This window comes from Lampetra planeri, chromosome 62 (genome assembly GCF_965212315.1).
Source record: "Lampetra planeri chromosome 62, kcLamPlan1.2.h2, whole genome shotgun sequence".
Taxonomy (NCBI): Eukaryota; Metazoa; Chordata; class Hyperoartia; order Petromyzontiformes; family Petromyzontidae; genus Lampetra; species Lampetra planeri.
In genome coordinates, this window is record NC_136168.1 from 3,540,272 (window position 1) to 3,561,234 (window position 20,963).

The 20,963-nt window shown below is 51.2% G+C and overlaps 1 protein-coding gene across 2 annotated transcripts; it reads right to left on the bottom strand.

Annotated features, from left to right (window-relative positions):
- Positions 1 to 251: 251 nt before the first annotated feature.
- LZTFL1 (leucine zipper transcription factor like 1) lies at positions 252 to 13,195 on the bottom strand. 2 transcript variants are annotated; one of them, XM_078619299.1, is made up of 10 exons: positions 12,456 to 13,195; positions 7,767 to 7,891; positions 6,903 to 7,097; positions 5,631 to 5,691; positions 4,875 to 4,946; positions 4,402 to 4,467; positions 3,715 to 3,792; positions 2,948 to 3,124; positions 2,069 to 2,172; positions 252 to 1,194 (listed from the first exon to the last, which is right to left on the bottom strand). In XM_078619299.1, the coding sequence occupies exons 2-10, from the start codon at positions 7,841 to 7,843 to the stop codon at positions 1,176 to 1,178; spliced, it is 849 nt and encodes a 282-aa protein (XP_078475425.1). In that variant the 5' UTR covers positions 7,844 to 7,891; positions 12,456 to 13,195; the 3' UTR covers positions 252 to 1,175. The 2 variants fall into 2 exon arrangements, with proteins under 2 accessions (XP_078475425.1, XP_078475424.1); XM_078619298.1 differs by lacking the exon at positions 12,456 to 13,195 and adding an exon at positions 11,620 to 12,185.
- Between the last annotated feature and the right edge of the window lie 7,768 nt (positions 13,196 to 20,963).

Consider the following 20,963-nt stretch of genomic DNA (forward strand, 5'->3'; position numbering starts at 1 on the left):
CGGGCCACGTGCAGCTGTCTGGATCCTTCCCGTGCCCCCCTCCGTGCAGCCGCCCGTTTAACGTGAGGTTGGCAGATTCGGCGCTGCGCGTGTTGAAAAGTCGGCCACACTTCAACAGATGTCGCGCGTGCGTGCCGGCAGGAAACTCTGAACCCTGCGGTGCCACCACTCAAACCCCGGCCCCCCCACTCCCCCCCCCGCCCACCCGCCCACCCACGCTCCGCGAGCCGAGAAGCCACAAATTTCAGATGTGAATCAGCAGTTTTCTATTTGAAGGAGCAGACCGAACAACTTCTGTGTATTTACGTTGCTCCGGTAACCGAAATAAAAGCGGCCGCCGCTGTTGTTGTTGTTTTTCCTTTGAGCGACGTCGTCTCACTCCGCAGCAGCGGTGTGGAGACGTCTTCCCTACCGGGGGCCAAATTAGGACTCTTTGAAATAACCTTGGGTGGTGGGCACATTAATAACACGCGTACGCGCGCGTGCACAAAGACAAAGATCCCCCGTGTAACCCTGACAAGACTGTAGGGGCAAGTACCGCTAGCGAGCAACTTTGAAGGCCGGGCACAGCACGGCACACGAGGGGGATGGGCCAACGGGGGCCGCGCCCGACCGCCTTTGTCTCCTTCGTGGCGATGTTTACACATCGGCACCAGGTACTAATTTGAGGCCGAGTCGACATAGGGGAGGCCCAGAACCGGTTCATATCATCGTCACTGTTGCCGGGCCGTGAGCGGGAATCGAACTCGGGTCGCCGTGTTCGTAGCGCGGACCGCTAACCCCTGCTGTTTGAGAGCAGCAGCAGCAGCAACGGCAGGAGCAGCAGCAGCACACACACACACACCTCTGCAGGGTGGTGCTGTTATTTCTAAGTTGTGGGTAACATCCCTCCCCCGTGGGCTGTAAGTTGCCCACGCCCGCTCTGTAGCGCCGCGACGCCCGTTTGCCAGCGCCGTGCGGCTTAAGGGGTCTCGCCGCGCTGTGGAGGCGGTAGTGCCGGTGGCGGGGAGGGTGAGGAGGAAAAGGGAGGGAGGGTCGGATTGACGTGTGCGGCAAGGGCGTCACTACTGCGCCCCCTTCAATGTGGGCAGTGAGGCAGTGGGGGGCTGGGGAGTTGCGGGGGGGGGGGGGGTCCCACACAGAGCCAGGGCCCCCCTCTCATGATTTTCACCGCGCTAGTCCTCGGGCTCGTACCTGCACGCACACACACAGACAACAGATGTGGCTGTCGGCCACGATTCTGTGAAGAGCAGCGGCCTGATGTGCCACCGCCAAAAGGTAGGTTTTCAATCGGTGCACACTCTGCATTCTAAGCTTTAAGCTTATTTTGTTTAACATTGGTGGGACCTCAAGAGACCAGGACTAAGTGTAATTTGCATGAGTTTCCTGGAGCATCAGTCTGCCGGTAGTGGACGATGATTGCCATGTATGATTGATCCCAATTGAGTAACTGGCGGTCTAATTTCTGCTTCGGACACCAAGGTCTCAAACTTTTACAGCCTCATGTCGGTTCTCTGCTATCACGTCCCGGTGTGGAACTCTCTCATCCCTTTGCACATCCACAATATCAAATGCACTCTGACTTTCAAGGAACATCTAAAGGCCTCTATCTGACTGGTCAGTCTTTCGAGCAGCCCCTGAGCTTGTCTCCGTGCCTCTGAGTTGTTGACTTGGCTGCAGATTTTGGCGCGTTATGTCATCTTCTTGGTTCTTTCGGTAAAGTCACAAATTATTTTATTATGTTTTATTTTTATTATTTTATTATTTCCCTTCTACGTGACTTTACCGAAAGAACCAAGAAGATGAATCCCTGCAGTCACGAAAGCTTTAAATCGTTATGTCATCGTTATCCATTTTACAATTTGTCAAAATGGACCGCGACGCACAATGGCCCAACTCTCGCGAATTTGCATCGCGGATTCTTGAGCATCGACTGAGAAGCGGACGACCAACGACGCGTGGTTGCCATGACACCACCCGCAGCGATAACCGAGGGCGGCCGCTGGATTATAAAACCGCCACGCTCTGCTACAAAGCGGCCGTGCGGTTGGTCCGCGCGTCCCCTCACCGCGACAGCCGCTTGCGCAGGTCCTTGATGGAGTCGTTCTTGCGCGCGAGCATGTCCTTGAGGTTGCGGTAGGCCGCCGTGTCCTGGAACTTGCTGTCCAGCTCCTGCAAGCGCGACCACCAACAACGTGGGTCGTGACGCGGTGGGTAGGGCGCCAACGGTGGCTGGGAGACGTTAACCACCTCGCCTGGTGTGCAGGGGGTCGTGGGTCAGATCCCAACGCTTGACGCCTGTTGTACGTTTGGAGTTTTGCGTTTGTCTCTCTCCCCGTGGTGGCGTGGATTTTTATCTGGGTCCCCTGGTTTTATTTAAAATCAATGTGTGTTTAGAGTATTTGGCTACAGCTAGAAATTTCCACGCGATAAGCCACTTCGTTGAGCTATCATTTGTGATAGCGAGGTCGCGTCTGAAAAAGAGCTATACAGCTCAGTGGGCCTTACCTGGTCAAATAAAAAATTGTTTAGTTCATTCATTCTTGCGTCAACACTTTTGTTCGCCTGCGCCGTTCGGTAGTTCAGACGTTCATCCGGGCAAGTGTCCACCCACCCAGTCAGTAAATCTACCCATCCAAGTCACACATCCACCAATCGAGTAATTAAGTCGGTTACTCAAAAGCCCATTCAGACATTCATCCATGCATCTAATCGCTCATCTTCCCTGTCATACACCCATTCCTTGCTTCTGCTCCTCTATATTTCCAGCACATCGATCCTCCCCACTTCCTCAACCAGATCCACCTTCTTCCTCTCTGCCACCAGCTTCTTCACCTTTCATCTCCTCCTCCCCCCTCCCTCCTTCCTCCCTCCCCTCCCTCCTCCTCCCCCCTCCCTCCTCCTCCTCCCTCCCTCCTTCCTCCTCCCCCCCCCCCCTCCTCCTCACCTTCTCGGCCACCTCGAGCTGCTGCTTGATGCGCAGCAGCTCGTGCTGGCTGGCGGCAAGGCCCTCCTGCAAGGCCGCAGCTCCGGTCGCGCCGGCGCTCTGCTGGCGCTGCAGGTCCGCACGCAGCGTCGACACCTGCTGCTCCAGCGCGCTCAGGTCCGTCGACGGGGGCGGGCGCTGCTCTCGCAAGCACACGCACGCACGCGCACACGCACAAACATTCGCCCTCTCCAATTAGCCTGCAACAGGCTAATTGCAGGCTAAGCTAGCACCTAATGAAGCTGCCACGGCATACGAAACTGGGTGGGTGTTCTCGCACCGAGCCCGGCCGCCTTTGTCTACCCAATCCTACTGTTTACACAGAGCACCAGATACTAATTTAAGGCCGAGTCGACCAAGGGGAGGCCCAGGACCGGTTAAAATAATCGTCACTGGTGTTGGCCGTGAGTGGGAATCGAATTCGGGTCGCCAAGTTAACCGCTACGCCACCGCTCCCCACGCTGACATACGCGCGCGCGTCAACATCGCAAGGATGTCAAATGCACGCGCAAACGTCAAGCAGAATGCAAGTCGAGAGCCGATGACACTGCAGCGTGCAGCAAGAGAACACACTGCCGGACATAAAACGTATCCTGCAAGCGCGTCACATAGTTGCGTCTGCCTCGCACGGGCGCGCGTGTGTGCCTGTTGTGTATTCGAAGCAACACCGGTGACCCATGGACAACGGTTTGGCCACAATAGCTCGGCCCCATCAGTGCGGAGGTCACCTGATCTGCAGGTGGGTGCAGTGACGCCTCCTTGAGGCTTCTCTCCAGACGAGACCTCTCCTCGAGAGCGCTGGTCGCCTGGCGCAAAGGGGAAGCGGTCAAACACACAAGCGGCGGGCGAGGTGGCTCGGACAGATAATCCAGTCCTACCGTTTGCGTGGTGGTCGCGTGGAGTTTTCTCCGGGTCCTCTGGTGTTTCCCTCCGCAGTTTATAATCGATGTGTGTTTCGAGTCATTTGGCCGATATTAATTTCCACGCGATGATGATGAGCCCACTTCGTTGAGCTATCATTTGTGATGGCCAGGACGCTTCGGATATAGAACGACGCAGCTCAGTGGGCCTTACCTGGTAAAATAAAAAGTTTAGTTTTATTTGTGTGATGCGGTGATGCGGTGACGGCGTATTCTCACCACGTACCGACTGGCCGCACGTTAATTTGTCCATCTTGCAAAATGTATTTTGCGCGCGAGCAAATTATTATTCCTCTCGATTGGACCACAAAACTCCGGAACAAGCGGCGAACGTGCCACCGCTCAGCTACATCACTGCCCCCCAAACCCCGACCCCACGCTCCCCACTGCCCCCCACAAACAAAATGTGGGGGGTAGCTGGCTGCACGATGCGCCAACCCCACGCTCCCCACCGCCCCCCCCCCCCCCCCCCCAGAGCCTCAAGGGCCCTCTCACCTGCATCTCCACCATCTTGATGCGCACCTTCAGCTTTTCATTCTCCTCTCTTAGCCGCTGAATCTCCTGCATCAACGCACACAGACACACCCCAGGCCTCCCTTTGTCGGTTGGTTGAAAGACGGAGGGGGGATGCGGCCACGGTGGATGGTGTCAACGATTCCAGGATTTCCCTGATTGCAAACGTCGGGGCGTTGAAGTACCCTCACCCCCAACCGCCACCAAACCTGGGAAGCAGCAGCAGCCACGTGATAGGCCCACGTGACGCGGTCGCGACAGGAGGCGGGGCGCCACATGCCGCGTGCGTGAGCGACGACTGCGGCTGGATACGAGGAGCGCCACGAGGGGGATCGTCATTTTTGAAAAGTCGTCGGTGAGGTCCGTCGCATCGACGGCTCGAGCCAGGGTAGGTTGCCCACATCTGGGCTTTAGATGCCGAGGGCTACCGGGGAGAGGGCAGTAGCAGCACGCACCTTGTTGAGCAGCTCGGTCGCGCCGACGTCGCTCAGGGGGGTCAGCTTCGCCTTGCTGACCTCCGTGCTGGGCTGCAACGAACGCAGCACAGCAGCCCGTCGCGTTTTGACAACCAGCAGGCGCGCCGCGAGCGTGCAACAGTTTCACTTGCAGCTGGACGTACAAGGCTACAAAACGTGCGAGAGACGCACCGGGAAGGGTCACAAATGATACTGGTGTTTGGTAACCTCTGCTGTGTACAATGATCTTCCCAACTTGTAATTGAGTGCATTCATTTCCATTATTTCAATAAAGCAATGTCCTTTATTTGACCACAGAAACATGTAAGGGACACCCTCTATACATCTCTTTAAATGTGCGTCCACACCTGCGCAATCAGTTACGCAACACCCAAATGGCTCGCCTCGAAATCACGCGACGCAATCAACCGCTTTGTTCCACACACCCGGGCGAGTAGTCGCGCAACAGGGAAACTGCATCGCGCAACCAACAATCGTAACAACCAATCGTAGTTCACACAAATGTGGCGCATGATGAGTGAAATGTCTCAAAAGTCGAGTAGGTCCCTACTGCAAGAAACCGGTTGCGCAACTAGTTGCAGAGACGTCCAAGTACATGCAATGCAGTTGTATGCAACCGAGCTGCACAACTGAATTGCTCAGAGGTGGCCCTGGCTTTACAGACAGTGCAAGTTAAGCCGGAGCAGTTAGTAATGTATTAGAAGAGGACTTCAAGAGCCTCCAGAATTCTCGTACCTTTTTTCCGGCTGCAATGAACTCAGATTTCTCCAGCTCGGCTATCTGTTCCAGGAGCTCTCTGTTAAGCAGAAGAAGAAAAAAAACAATGCATACAGAGCAAACACAGGCAATGTCAGAACATCACAAGGAAGAGGGCAGCGCTTCAGATGGTGGGGGAGACGGTCCACAATTCGCAGTCAACACTTCGACAATTAGGGATGTTCGGATTGGCTTCGCTAGCGATTCAATTAATGTTCCCTATTCAATTAAACTCGAGTTTTTCTTTAAACACCATCGTGAATGAGGCAGTCACTTGTGGCTGGAGGTCACGTGAGCCCTTTACATACAACGTATAGGCATCAAAAAATGATACCTACTCGTGAGCTTGTGTTGATTTTTATCAATTATTCGAAACACTGGAAGGGAAGAGGGGGGCACGGTATAATTTCTTGAATCAGGGCGCATACCACCCATGCTATGCCACTGGTAGGTGGGTAGACAAGCAGGTCGGTATGTATTTAAGTCCACTTCTGCGTGGGTTTTTCGCGGCTGTGCAGCGTTGCTCTCCGGCTGCACCGCGCGTCAGAGGTCGCAAACGGGTTTTGATTCCTTACCCGTACCCGGCCGCACCAGGGTCGCAAACGGGTACCCGTACCCGGCCGGGTACGGGTAGCCGGGTATCGGGTAGGGTACGGGTATCGGGTACCCGGTTGCGACCTCTGCCGCGCGTTGTTCGGCACCGTCATCCCGACGTTTTGCTCCATCTGCTGAAAGCTTCTTAGGGAAGTGAACTCGGTTACAAGCAGAAGCTGCCAGCATATGGGAGCGAAGCGTCGAAGGACGTCATGCCGATCAACGCGCGGCAACGACCCGAAAGAACACGTGGCAGAGTTAGGCCATTCAATTCAGACTCGTTTCTCAGCGGTGAGGCCCCATTGAGCTACGCGGCTATTTTACAAAAACGACCACGCCCCAAGACCCGTCGGCAGTGGCGGCAGTTACAGGACATCGCAGTCGGTCGGCAGTGAGACACCAGGGGCGAGTGGACAAGTGGGCGAGTGGACAAGTGGGCGAGGGTGGGCAGGTGATAAGGGAGCAGCAGTTAAAAGATATTGCAGTCGGTAGGCAGTGAGCCAGCAGGGGCGAGTAGGCAAGTGGGCAAGTTGGCGAGTGGGCGAGGGTGGGAGGGTGATAAGGGAGCAGCAGTTAAAAGACATTGCAGTCGGTCGGCAGTGAGACAGAAGGGGCGAGTGGGCGAGGGTGGGCGGGTGATAGGGGGCGGGCAGAGACCGGTTCTCCAGCTCGGAGACGTCGGCCTGCAGCTTGAGGTGCCAGTGCTCGGCCTGGCTGAAGAGCTGGCGCAGCAGCAGCACGTTGGTGTGCGCGGTGTGGATGAGTTCCGACTCAAGCTCCCCGCGCACCACCACGCGTAGCCCCTCCAGCATGTCCGCCACCTCCTCCGCCGTGAACGTGTCGTCCACCAGCCTGCGTGTGTGCGCGCACGCAGAAGACGAAGATTACCCACCCGGTCCCCGGCCGTAGCCGTGCGGACTGTTGGGGCGAGCGCTGTTAGCGAGCACCTGTTAAGGCTGGCACGGCACACGAGGGTGGTGGTGTGGCCACATTTTTGCTGATGTTTACACACCATACTAGGTACTCGTTTAAGGCCGAGTCGACCTAGGAGAGGCCCACGACCGATTCGGCTATCACTCGGCACTGATTTTAGGCGTGGCCAGGCATCAAACCCAGGGGGTGGGGTGCATAGTAGCGCAGTACACGAACTACTACGCTACCACTCCCCACACGCAAAAAACAAACCCAGGATCAGCATTACAGACATCATCATTGTCCACACATAACATATTGTCAGCATAACCGTCATCACTGCCCTCTGCATCGACGTTGACTATCGTCACCGCCACCTCATTCACCTTGACCTCCACCACCGTCTCCTTTAACGTCTCTGCTCTGTCATCGGTGGCTGGAAGAGAGGGAAGCTGATTTAACAAATAGTAGGGAGGGTAGCTAAGTGAAGGTGGCTGATGCAGGGTGGCTAAGTGAGCATAACTGAGTTGATGGTGGCTGCGCGTGGAAAGTTGAGCGAGGGACAGCAGAGCGAGGATAGCCGAGGAGGTGGTGCAGGGTGCAGCCTACCGGCTCTCCTTCAGGTCCTGCACGCACGAGTCGACCGTCTTCAGACGCAGCAGGCGCTTGGAGCGGGCGAAGCGCATGTACTGGATCACCTCGTTCTGGTGGTGCTCGTTCAGGCCCAGCTCAGCCTGCAGCCGGCGCGCGGGGCACACGCACCGACACGCACCGGCACGCACCCCACAGAAAAATCAACACGAAGACAAAGATGGCCTTTAACAGACTGTTGGGGCAAGTGCTGTTTGCGAGCACCGCATGAAGGCCGGCACGGCACGCGAGGGGGGTGGGTGGCCAGCACCACGCCTGGTTGCATTTATCTACCCCCAGTGGTGACGTTACGTTTCAAGGCTGAGTCGACCTCACTGGGGGTGCCACCACAGCCCCGCAGGGCTCCGTTCTGCCAAGGAAACTGTGGCGGCTTCATCATCAACCGCTTCACAACGGCCACCGCTCGCCGCCTGCCGCTGCTGCTGCCCGCTAACGCTTCTTCCACATGCGAGACGTGAAAGATGGACCCACGGCAGAGGTCGCAACCGGGTACCCGATACCCGTACCCTACCCGATACCCGGCTACCCGTACCCGACCGGGTACGGGTACCCGTTTGCGACCCTGGTGTGGCCGGGTACGGGTACGGGTAGGCCGTGAGTCACTGGTGAGTCACCGTTTGTCACTCATTTGGGGTAGGGTACCGGTACGGGTAGGGAACGAGTACCCGTACCCGGCCGGGTACGGGTACGGGTACGGGTACCCATTTGCGACCCTGGTGCAGCCGGGGTATGGGTACGGGTAAGGAATCAAAACCTGTTGGCGACCTCTGCCCCACGGTGCAGGGACCCGCGGCCACCCGAACCACGCAATGGACCACCAACGTCGCCAACAACGAAGTTCTACGCCCGCTCTCTGGCGGGCTGGGCAGCATTTAGTTGCGCTACTCCAGAAGCTATCGTCACGTGGCTCACAAACTTAAACCTGCTTGCCATACACTAGAAGAATGACGTTGGTGATGATATTTTAAATTGTGCACCATTGCCAACGGAGTCAAAGTACAGGGTGGTTCCCGATGTCTTGTGAGCCCCATTTAATTCTCTAAAACGTAATAATTTTTCAAGTAAGGTTGATTTAAAACAGTAATTAATATGCAAAAGGGACAAAAATGTTCAGGGTAAATTCATTGAACATGTTTTTTCTTCTGCAGAATGGTGGGACGGAAAGTACTGCCCTCTAGCGTAGCAAAGTGGTAAATTCACTTAAAAGTACTGTGGTATGATAATTGGTTTTTTACCCTTCTATCTGGCAACAAAACTGACACCTTTTTTACGAGGAGTCATGTTTGCATAGACCACAATACCTGCAGTCATAATGCAAACAGAAAACATAACTCTGATAATGTATGCACTGTCCTTAAAGTTTTGTTTGCATTATGACCGCAGGTATTGTGGTCTATGCAAACATGACTCCTCGTAAAAAAATGTGTCAGTTTTGTTGACAGATAAAAAGGTAAAAAAACAATTATCATATTTCTTACTGGCAAATTAGGTACCAATGGAGTACTGTGGTAGTTCTGCACTAGTGGTAGGTAGGTGTACTACTACTGTGGTAGTTCTGGACTACTAAAACACGTGCAGTGTATCTGCTTCTGCTGACCATTCTCAACAAGCACGGTGGAGCGGTGGTGGCGGAGGTGGGGGCCGGGGGGGTGGGGGCCGGGGGGTGGAGGAGAATGGGGGGGATTTGGGGGGGAAGGGGGATGTGGGGATGGGGGGGATATGGGGGAATATGGGGGGATACGGGGGGGAATGGGGGTGATGTGGAGGGGATGGGGGAGTGATGTGGGGGGGGGGGGGTGATGGGGGCCGGGGGGGGGATGGGGGCCGGGGGGGGATGGGGGCCGCGGGGGGTGGAGAAGAATGGGGGGGGGTTTGGGGGGGAAGGGGGATGTGGGGGGTGGGGGGATATGGGGGAATATGGGGGGATACGGGGGGGGAATGGGGGGTGATGTGGAGGGGATGGGGGAGTGATGTGGGGGGGATGGGAGGGGGGTGATGTGGGGGAGATGGGGGCCGCGGGGTGGGGGGATCGGGGCCGGGGGGGTGGGGGGGGATGGGGGTGGGGGGGGATGGGGGTCACCATTCTGTGAAATGTCCGAATGGGGATTCTGTGTCTCGTGGCATGACATCGTTCGCACAAGCTGGACAAAATTGGAACGTGGGAAAAGTTCAATAGAAGTGCGTTTCACTCGCTAGCACGCTGGGTCCTATTTTATTAAAGGGAACCTACCGAGCGTTCATCATCAACGTTCAGATGAGGGGAGTCAGGGGACGGTACATTGAAGTCTGGATTTAATATTTAAACCTGTTTCTGCATCCACGAACAAATATATTTTTAAAAACTACTTATTTGGTGACGCTACACTGGCAGTGATGCAAGAGCACAAATAAGAAACCCTCACCCCACCCAACACATTCGTCAATAACTCTGTGGGGTGAAAAAATAAAAGGTGACGTTTCGGACAATTACCCTACTTCACAACACCCCTTACAAAAGCACTTTGTTGCACTCAAAGTTCACGCCATACAACGCATCTAACATGATAACAAGCTATTAAATTATCATCAAGGTTTAACATTCAGACGCAATAATAATGGCTATGGGGCCGTCCATAAATGACGTCACGCACCTAGGGGGGGTAGGGGGTCAGACATTTGTGACGATGTGTGATGAGGGGGGGGGGGGGGGTTGAGAAATGTGACGTCACATCAAAATGCGCAACTTTAAATAAATATAGACAACACGTTCTACTTAATTAAATAGACTTGTTAATAAATTTTCTCCTACAACATCAGAGTGCATCGCTGTGATGGTTCCACCTGAAGACGGAAGCTTGTGTTGCCTCCGAAACGTCGTGATTTTTATTTTATTTTACTTTTATTAATTTTAATGTTTTACCTACGTGACTTTACCGAAAAAACCTAAGAATATGAATACTTGCAGTCACGAAAGCTTCAAATCTAGAATTAGAGTCTATGAGTTTCGCCCCCGCCAGAGGAATTTGAAACAGTGGCTCCGGATATATAAACAGTGGACAGTGATCTATTGACCAATACATCACTTTCACTTCAATGTATCATTAAGATCTAAGGGGCCGTCCATAAATGACGTCACGCGATTTTGGACGATTTTTGACCCCCCCCCCCTCGTCACACGGCGTCACAAAGTCAGACCCCCCCCCCCCCTCAAATATGACGTCACAAAGCTCTGCCCCCCCCCCCCCCAAATAAATAAAACATGCTTCAAATCGCTTTAAACTATTGTCATTGTAGTGCGTATTTAATGTGCCGCTGCACTCTGATGTTGTAGGAGAAAACATTTATTAAAAGTCTATTTAATTAAGTAAAACGTGTTGTCTATATTTATTTAAAGTTGCGCATTTTGATGTGACGTCACATTTCTCACCCCCCCCCCCTCCTCGTCACACATCGTCACAAATGTCTGACCCCGCCCCCCCCCCAGGTGCGTGACGTCATTTATGGTCGGCCCCCTAATCGTTAATACAAACGTACAATTGTAATCATTGTCATGGAAACGCTCCAAGGTGGGCGTACACACACCCACACACACACAGATCAATCCTGCAGTAGATACACCACGGCTCGTGACGATTTAACACAACAACAACAGCAATTTCGGCATGGCAAACACACACACGCACACGCGAATTGCCTCGTCGTCTGCCGTGTAACTCGCCCCCAAGAAGAAGAAGAACGCCCGGTGACTTTGTGGGGCACAGAGAGGGCCTCGAAAAAAAGGCCTCGACTAGAAATTGTCGATTTAAAAAGAAAAAATAACAACCGCGCTCACCATTTCCACGCGTCGCGCTCGGCCACGACAGAGGACGCGGGTGTCGTCTAACGCACCCTGAGACTGTCTTGTTGTTTACAAGAAAGAAAGTAAGATCGTTTGCATTCGAACGGTGAAACTTTAGCGATGTTGGTGGTGGTGGTGGTGATCGGGAGGTCCGAGGCTGCAACGGTGCGGCGTAGGTCGGTTACCATGGCAGCAACGCGAGCCCCTCTGCGATTGGACGCCTTGCGTCACGTGGTGCGAGATTCAGTAAAGGTGGGGGCCCACGTGGGTTTCCCCGTGTGCGTAAAATATTGGACGGTACGTGAAGGGTCACTGCCCGAAACGTCGCCAATTATTTATATGTTTTTACATATTTTAAGGCCACATTGTGTTTGTTGTTGTTGTTGACAAATGCGTTGAGTTTTTGTTAATTGTGCTTGTGCGCTACTGCCAACGCAGCAGCAGCATCACCAAATTATTCATAAAAAACATAACCCGTAAAAACTAAGTTTTTCACTATAAATCCTTTATATGCGTGGCGGCTAGAGTCCTCTCGTCCTCTGGCTTGAGATGGCTGCCACCTATGGGTCAGATGATTGTCTGCCAGCATTAAGCAATTGGTAATTAAATATTTTAAAATATTTCCCTAAACAGTGTAAAATTTTGGAAATATTTTTTCACGAAAATTAATTGTCACGCACAACGGGTCTGTGTGGAAAATGTCAGCTCGATTGGATCACGGGAAGTGGGTTAAAAAACGACCGAAAGATTTGCACGGTCGTAAGCAAGCAAGCACGCAAGCACGCAAGCAAGCAAGCAAGCGAACTTAATATAAAGGATTTAAAAAATACCGAAATGCTGATTGTATCTAACAAAGCTTCCACTTGTAACAGCTGGTGGCCCCAGCAGCATTCGTTTGGTAGGCTCCTCCTAAACAAAAGTATCGAGACTCATTGAGGCTTTCCCGGGTAAACGATCGGAACGATAATTCCAATCAAGTCCATTTCCGTTCTTGAGTCCAGCTTCTCTGTCGATGGGAAACATGCGTCCGATCAACGTCACAATAGGAATAATAATAATTCCATTTATATTGTGGCTTTTCACCAAGGATTTCAAAGCGCTGTACAGGACACAGCAGCAGCAGACAGCATAAAAATATTATATAATCAATTTAATAGATGAACTAAACGTTACAAAATCGGAAGCGTACATAAATAGGTTTTAAGACGCATTTTTAAAAATGTTCACAGAATCAGAAAAATCCATGATATCACGTGGAAGAGCGTTCCATAGCCTGAGGGTTACACAGGGGGAAAAAAACTCGGTCACCCACAGACCGAAGCCTTGACCTTGGAATGCCGAGATCTCCATTCCCAGATCTTAGGGACTTTGACGGGACACGTGGGTGCAGCGTGTCAATGATGTAGGCTTGGGCAAGATGGTTCACCGCTTTGCATGGTTAACAATGGGATTTTAAACTGTGTTCCATGTGAGGCTGGAAGCCAGTGCAGGGAGGCCAACACGGGTGGAATATGACGCCGTCTCCCCGACAGACCTGGTCTTCACCTGAGGACGGCTGCTTGCGTTGTGGCCGAAACGTCGTGAGAATTATTTTTTTTTTTTATTTGTATTATTTCCCTTCTACGTGACTTTACCGAAAGAACCAAGAAGATGACGCGAATATGTTCTGGTTAATAACACCCGAGGAGCCACATTCTGAACATGCTGCTCCTCCCACCCAGCTTAAAGTACGCTGCCAAGCTTAGCAGTGTTCATTGGAGCGCTATCTTGCAGACAGCTGTCTTGTGTTGTGGCCGACACGTCGTGAGAATTTTATTTTATTATGTTTTATTTGTATAATTTGTATTATTTCCCTTCTACGTGACTTTACCGAAAGAACCAAGAAGATGCTGCAAATGATTTGCGTATTTCGAGAAACCCTCCGTTTAGTTCTTAAAGAAAGTGTCCCGTTTCATTTCCGAGTTTCCAAACGCACATTTATTAATTTTTCCAATATGTGAAGTCACAGCCATGGAATGTTAAAAATACAAAACAAATAAAACATCACCCCCGCTTAGGTTTAAAAAAAATGCACCGAACCTGGTACCGTGATTACCAGCAGTGGATATGTGAACGAAATGCATTGAAAAATGTGTCCTTGGTTCATTTTAACGCGTCGTTTTTCGCAAACAATGTTACGATTCACAATTTATTTGATTTATTTTCGGGTAAAAATGCCAACGTTGTGTTCGTGTACCCTCCTCCACCCAACGCGGCCAAATGAATAAAGTTGCACCGTCAACAAATGTGCCAAAAAATATGACTATTGTTTCAGCGCACCGATGTTATCGTCAGGGAGAGATGCGCACACATTTAACGATAACGTAAGACCTGTAGCTGATAGCTGCATCATCGTTCAAGGCCCAAGACTGGTGGCCGATGATGCTGCTCGTAATTACGAGCGAAGCTTATTGTTAAATGTGTGGATCTCTCTCCAACATCGGTGAGCTGAAGCAGGGATGCATTAAATTTCGATTTAAAGCTTTCGTGGCTGCAGGGATTCATTTTCTTGGTTCTTTCGGTAAAGTCACGTAGAAGGGAAGTAAAGGGAAGTAAAGTCACATGTTTTATTTTTATTATTTTATTACTTCCCTTCTACGTGACTTACTTCCCTTCTACGTGAAGGGAAATAATAAAAATAAAACATGTTTTATTTTTATTATTTTATTACTTCCCTTCTACGTGACTTTACCGAAAGAACCAAGAACAGGGATGCATTGGCACGTGTGTTCACGTGGCAACTGTATTTGTTTGGCTGTGTCGGCTGGATGAGGGTGTAATAACACATCTTCACACAATATGGCCCTAGAGTTAGTTATGAATCAATATCGTCATGGTCCATTTCCAGAGTTGGGTCAGGGGCAGGGTTAGTGGCAGTTTTGTTGATATGGCCCAACGGTAGCGCACGACGCCGCTTGTTGAAACGGGTTTGTGGTTCGAATTCAAAAGGCCACCCTAGTTAATACTGCCATGTATATTAACCATGAAATACTGTGCACCGTCTGCTCCACGGTGATCGTTGAAGAGGCCCGTGGCGTCGTTCGAAAAGCGTAGGCCACTGTGCGCTGGCGTCACGGCCCAACGTTTTTGAAAATGCACCCACAAAATACTCAATCGGGATTAATTACACAAAGAACACAACGTTGCCCCCTACTGTGAAACTACAGCGAACTATGTTCGCGAAGCGTGGCCTTCGCGATAGCCTTCCGCTCGTGAGAATGGCATGATGACCAAATGCGCCACTGTTTTGAGTTAACCATTTCGTTGTGGTCAGAGCTGGAGCTAGTGTAGCCGAAAGTGAACTTATCTGGCCAGAGGTCGCAATCGGGTACCCGATACCCGTACCTACCCGATACCTGGCTACCCGTACCCGGCCGGGTACGGGTACCCATTTGCGACCCTGGTGCGGCCGGGTACGCATAGGCCGTGAGTCACTGGTGAGTAACCGTTTGTCACTCATTTCGGGTAGGGTACGGGTAGGGTACGGGTAGGGTACCCATTTGCGACCCTGGTGCGGCCGGGTACGGGTAAGGAATCAAAATCCGTTTGCGACCTCTGCATCTGGCTCGGAAGGACGTGTACACGAGTAAGAAACATGACGCACGCTTCAGCGCCAGGGCCAGAGACCGAGAGAGAGGCAAGGGCCTAGACAGAGGTGGAACCAAGTGGTGAACCAGGGATGTGAAGGGCTGTGGAGTGGACGTGGAGACGATGGCCCAGGAAAGGATGCCGAGGAGGAAGGCAGACTCCCCCCCCTCCACATGAGAAACATTCCAAACGGAAGCAGAGAGAGAGAGGGTCTGGTTGGCTAGCGTGGTAATGGGTATGGCCTTCTCAACGTTTCGCTTTTGTCAAATGTATCTGCTCGTTCTTCACTTTGGCTTGTTCGTGTGATTCTGCGTGTGGCCTTGTCCCCCACCCCCACCTCCCCCCATTCCTAAGCAGGACTGGTGCCGAGATTTCTGGGAGCCCTCGCGTTTTGTTCAGGGTGCGACGTTGGCAAAAAAAAAAACCACAAAAGTGTGCGGCCCGAAAATAAGAATTGGTGTGCGATTCCAACACGCCAACAAGGGGCAAGCGTCCGTGTCACAACACCAGACACGGACCAAAATCCACAAACACCAAACCCCCAACTCAATCTCAGCTCTATTTCTAACCCCCCCCTACCCAATCCACTCTCGGCCTATATCAAATCACATTGACGTCAGAATACAATCGAGTAGTATTGATTTCACTATGTAACACAATTTGACTATGTAACGCAATTTTTTCTTTCCGTGGTTGTCACACCTGATGATGATTGCTTGTGTTGCAATCGAAACGTCGTGATTTAATGTATTTATATATTAATTAAAATAATTTTTTATTTGTTTCACTTACGTGACTATCGAAAGAACCAAAGAGTAACACAATTTTTGTTCCTGGGTACTAAGTGTTCTTTTTTTATTGCTTATGCCTTTAAAAAAGTATAGAAAATGGATATTATTCACCACAAACTTTGCTTTTGTGACCAGGACTTCATGTGAACAAAAGACACAAATGCACACGTTTTTTTTCTCATTGAAAATAAGTAAATTTCAAAATATCACTGTCCTGGTCACAAAAGCAAAGTTTGTGGGGGGATAATAGCCATTTTCTGTACTTTTGAGGCGTAATAAAGTAGGAAATAACACTTACTGCCAAGGAACAAACATTTTTTTGCTACATTGTTTTCATGCAACTTTAATTGGAAATAAACATTTCACATTAGCCTCTCGAGTCTCAGTTAAATCTAGTTCCGAGTAAATCCCCGCTCTGCTGCGAGTTTGAATTCCCTAAATCTCACTCTAGCACCGACCGTGAAGCCGATCTTACGAAATTAATCTTACTTTAGTCCAAGTCCGATTCCAAATCCTCGTCCGAGTTCGAATCGCACTCTGGTCTTTTCTTCGGGACGCCAGTTTTTCACCTTGATGTGTGAGCTATTGGCCGAGGCCATGGGACAGCGGTGAGACGATACGGCACAGTCACGGAACTCACAACCGTTAGGCGTAACCCAATGACGAAACGGGTCGAAAACATCGAGAAAGCACTGAAAATTCAATCAATTCTTTACCAAAATACAGATCATGTACGACAAGACACAATCGCTCTCAGTTGCAACCAAGCCTTGCCAGATATCCGCCAGATCTCCCCTTGCGTAGCGATGCCACCAATATACAACGGCGCTTCGATATTGGACGAGGAATCGTGAAGAGGGCGGCGTTTGCGTGCCAGGCAAGGCGAGGGTGAAACAGGGGCCATGCCACAATCATAATCAAGATTACTATAATGATAATAAAGAGATACTCAAGGCAAAACAAAACTCCAGATACACGAGATTGTAACAGGCAGACGCAACCCAAAAAACAAATAACTCTGCTCTTGTACACAGGTGGGGTGTCCTGGGCAGTTGATGTTGCGAGTCCCCCCCTCTATCAACATTTAAAAACCTAGTGGGATGACAGAAGAAAGAGATGGACCGAGATAAGAGACAAATAGACAAACGTGTGTTGAGGGCAGAGACGAGATGCAGACAAGGTAGAGTTGTCAAATTAATGGACATTTAAAAAGTGAATTGGCTTGCTAGGTTTATTATAATTTACACTCAAGCTCAGATGTCTTTCATGGAGCCGGGGAAGGAGTGGGACTTTGGGTTATCTTGTTCGTGTTGCTTGGGACCCTTCTTGCCACGGCAGCGTGCGTTAAAAGAAGTTAAAATGCGTTTTTTTTCTCTCTCCCTCTCTCTCTCATATTCACGTAGCTCTGAGCTTGTGCCCGATGGCCTGGGAACATCACAGAGCCAGGGATGTGTGTGCGCGACTACGACGGAAATAAAGAGACGAAAGTTGATGTTTCCTGGGTTGCGTTTCGATTTAAAAGCGACAGCGCAGGCGCGGTTCACAGCCATCGCACGACCGCTTGGGGAGGGGGGGGCAGAAGGGGGGGGGGGCAGGAGGGGGGGCAGAGGAGGGGGGGCCCTGCACACCGACGAGTCCAGAGCGTTTTACCGTTTTCAACGGAACCTCGGCTCAATTGGTTCCAATTGCCTCTGGCGGCAACACAGGAGGCTCGATGAACAAAGCTTGCCTGGAACGACGGACATACCGTGACGGGGGGAGGGGGGGGCCCAACAACATTCCTTTAAACCTAGCAATAACATTGACAATATTGACCATAGTACAGTAAGGGTTATTTCCACCACGTCACCCACTACACACCCTGTACCCTGTCCAACGCCAGCAATCTTAACTAAGCAGCGAAACACATTCTCTATCGCGGTCAATACCGAAGTTGGGGAAATCAACACGTGCGTACAGGCTGATACACAACATCAAACATGCTCAGACGTGTCAAGGGCCAGGGCTTTGATTTGAGCCGGGTCCGTGAACCGTGAAAAATATGTCCGCACCCCGGCACACCACGTGCCCTTCTTGACCAAAGTGTTACCGATGCATTGTTCAAGCCAGGCAAAAACGACACCTCCGGGTTTCGATTTAAAGCTTTCGTGACTGCAAGGATTCTTCTTTTTGGTTCTTTCGGTAAAGTCACGTAGAAGGAAAATAATACAAATAAAACATAAAATAATTCTCACGACGTTTCGGCCACAACGCAAGCAGCCGTCTTCAGGTGGAGAACAGGTCTGTCGAGAAGGCAGAGTCTGCCTTCTCGACAGACCTGTTCTCCACCTCTCGACAGACCTGTTCTCCACCTGAAGACGGCTGCTTGCGTTGTGGCCGAAACGTCGTGAGAATTATTTTATTATGTTTTATTTTATTATTTTATTATTTTCCTTCTACGTGACTTTACCGAAAGAACCAAGAAGATGATACCTCCGGGTTTCGACCTTCCGAGTTTCATCAGCAGGACGTGGGTAAACTCCCGATCGCGCCACCACGAAGCGTGTCAACGAGACGATGGCGGAAGATGCTTCACCCCGTGGTGGGCAGACGGCTCGCTGAAGGCGATACTGCAGAACTGCCTCGGAAATTCCATCAAGTGGAAAGTCAGTCAAGTGTGTTTTTTTTTATTTAAAGCTTTCGTGACTGCAGGGATTCATCTTCTTGGTTCTTTCGGTAAAGTCACGTAGAATGGAAATAATAAAATAATAAAAATAAAACATAATAAAATAATTCTCACGACGTTTCGGCCACAACGCAAGCAGCCGTCCTCAGGTGAAGACCAGGTCTGTCGGGGAGACAGCGTCTAGAAGACAGAGTCTTATTATTTCCATTCTACGTGACTTTACCGAAAGAACCAAGAAGATGTGTTTTTTTACTTTACCTGTACACCTCTCTAACAACGTGGTCTCTTTCTCGACTGGAAAGAGGGCAACCGTTCAAGCCCCAGATATACAGGGCCAGGCCCATATCGTGACAGTGTGCACTGAGCGATGAGATCGTGGCCAATGAACATGTTCGGCCAGAGGTGTTTTTACCGTCACCGTTACAGCCCCGTCGCCTTGTTTTGGGCCAATTTAAGACAGTTTCTTGTAGAACACCACAAGTTTGTGTTCTAAGTTGGACATGCAAGTGCGGGCTCCGGGAGAGATTTACTATTTTCAACTCTTGAAGACGCCCCGACGTGGCGAAAGCTCTAGAGAAGAAATCCTCAAACAACGTCGGCAACCCCAGCTCCTGGAGAAAAAACCGCGCTTGGGTTATAAACGCGGCTCGCGGAAAGTTCCACGCCGGTGAAATCAAGTCGGCCGAAACGTGGAGATCTCTCCTTTCAAGCGACGAAAATAAATGGAAAACCAACGCGGTTCTCACGTTTAACCCGCGTGTTCTACTCCACTCAGCCACCCCATCACACCACGTGTGTTCTGGTGGGACGAGCGGGCTCCTCCACTCAGCTACCCCAGCACACCACGTGGTGTTCTGGTGGGACGAGTTGACTACTCCACTCAGCTACCCCACCACACCACGTGTGTTCTGGTGGGACGAGTTTACTACTACACTCAGCTACCCCATCACACCACGTATGTTCTGGTGGGACGAGTTTACTACTCCACTCAGCTACCCCATCACACCACGTGTGTTCTGGTGGGACGAGTTTACTACTACACTCAGCTACCCCATCACACCACGTGTGTTCTGTGGAACGAGTTTACTACTACACTCAGCTACCCCATCACACCACGTGTGTTCTGGTGGGACGAGTTTACTACTCCACTCAGCTACCCCATCACACCACGCGTGTTCTGGTGGGACGAGTTTACTACTCCACTCAGCTACCCCATCACACCACGTGTGTTCTGGTGGGACGAGTTTACTACTCCACTCAGCTACCCCATCACACCACGTGTGTTCTGGTGGGACGAGTTTACTACTCCACTCAGCTACCCCAGCACACCACGCGTGTTGTGGTGGGACGAGTTTACTACTCCACTCAGCTACCCCATCACACCACGTGTGTTCTGGTGGGACGAGTTTACTACTACACTCAGCTACCCCATCACACCACGTGTGTTCTGGTGGGACGAGTTTACTACTCCACTCAGCTACCCCATCACACCACGTGTGTTCTAGTGGGACGAGTTTACTACTCCACTCAGCTGCCCCATCACACCACGTGTGTTCTGGTGGGACGAGTTTACTACTCCACTCAGCTGCCCCATCACACCACGTGTGTTCTAGTGGGACGAGTTTACTACTCCACTCAGCTACCCCATCACACCACGTGTGTTCTGGTGGGACGAGTTTACTACTCCACTCAGCTACCCCATCACACCACGTGTGTTCTGGTGGGACGAACGGGCTACTCCCCTCAGCTACCCCATCACACCAAACTTGACCTACACACAAAGTTACTCCCCCTTCATACACTCTATCTCACGTACAAATACGCATAAATTCTCTTACACATGCATTCTCACACGTACATACATGCACACATATACTATCTTACACACACACACACATGGTACTGTCATTCAAGGCCGAGCTAACCTAGCGGAGGCTCAGGACAAGTTTTAATACACCACTTACCACTGATGGTAGCCGTGGCCGGGTTCGTACAGCAGCGCACTGTACACTGCGCTGACGCTCACGCACACACCACATCTGCGCACACAATGACCCATTTACATACGTACACACGCACACATTACACGTGCACACAAAGATAAAGATCCCCCATACAGCCTTCAACGGATTGCAGGGGGCAGGTACTGATCGCGAGCACCTACACGCACACACACAGACGTATACACACTCACACACGGAATACACACACATGCAACCACAGACGCCCACACGTACACACACATACACGCGCGC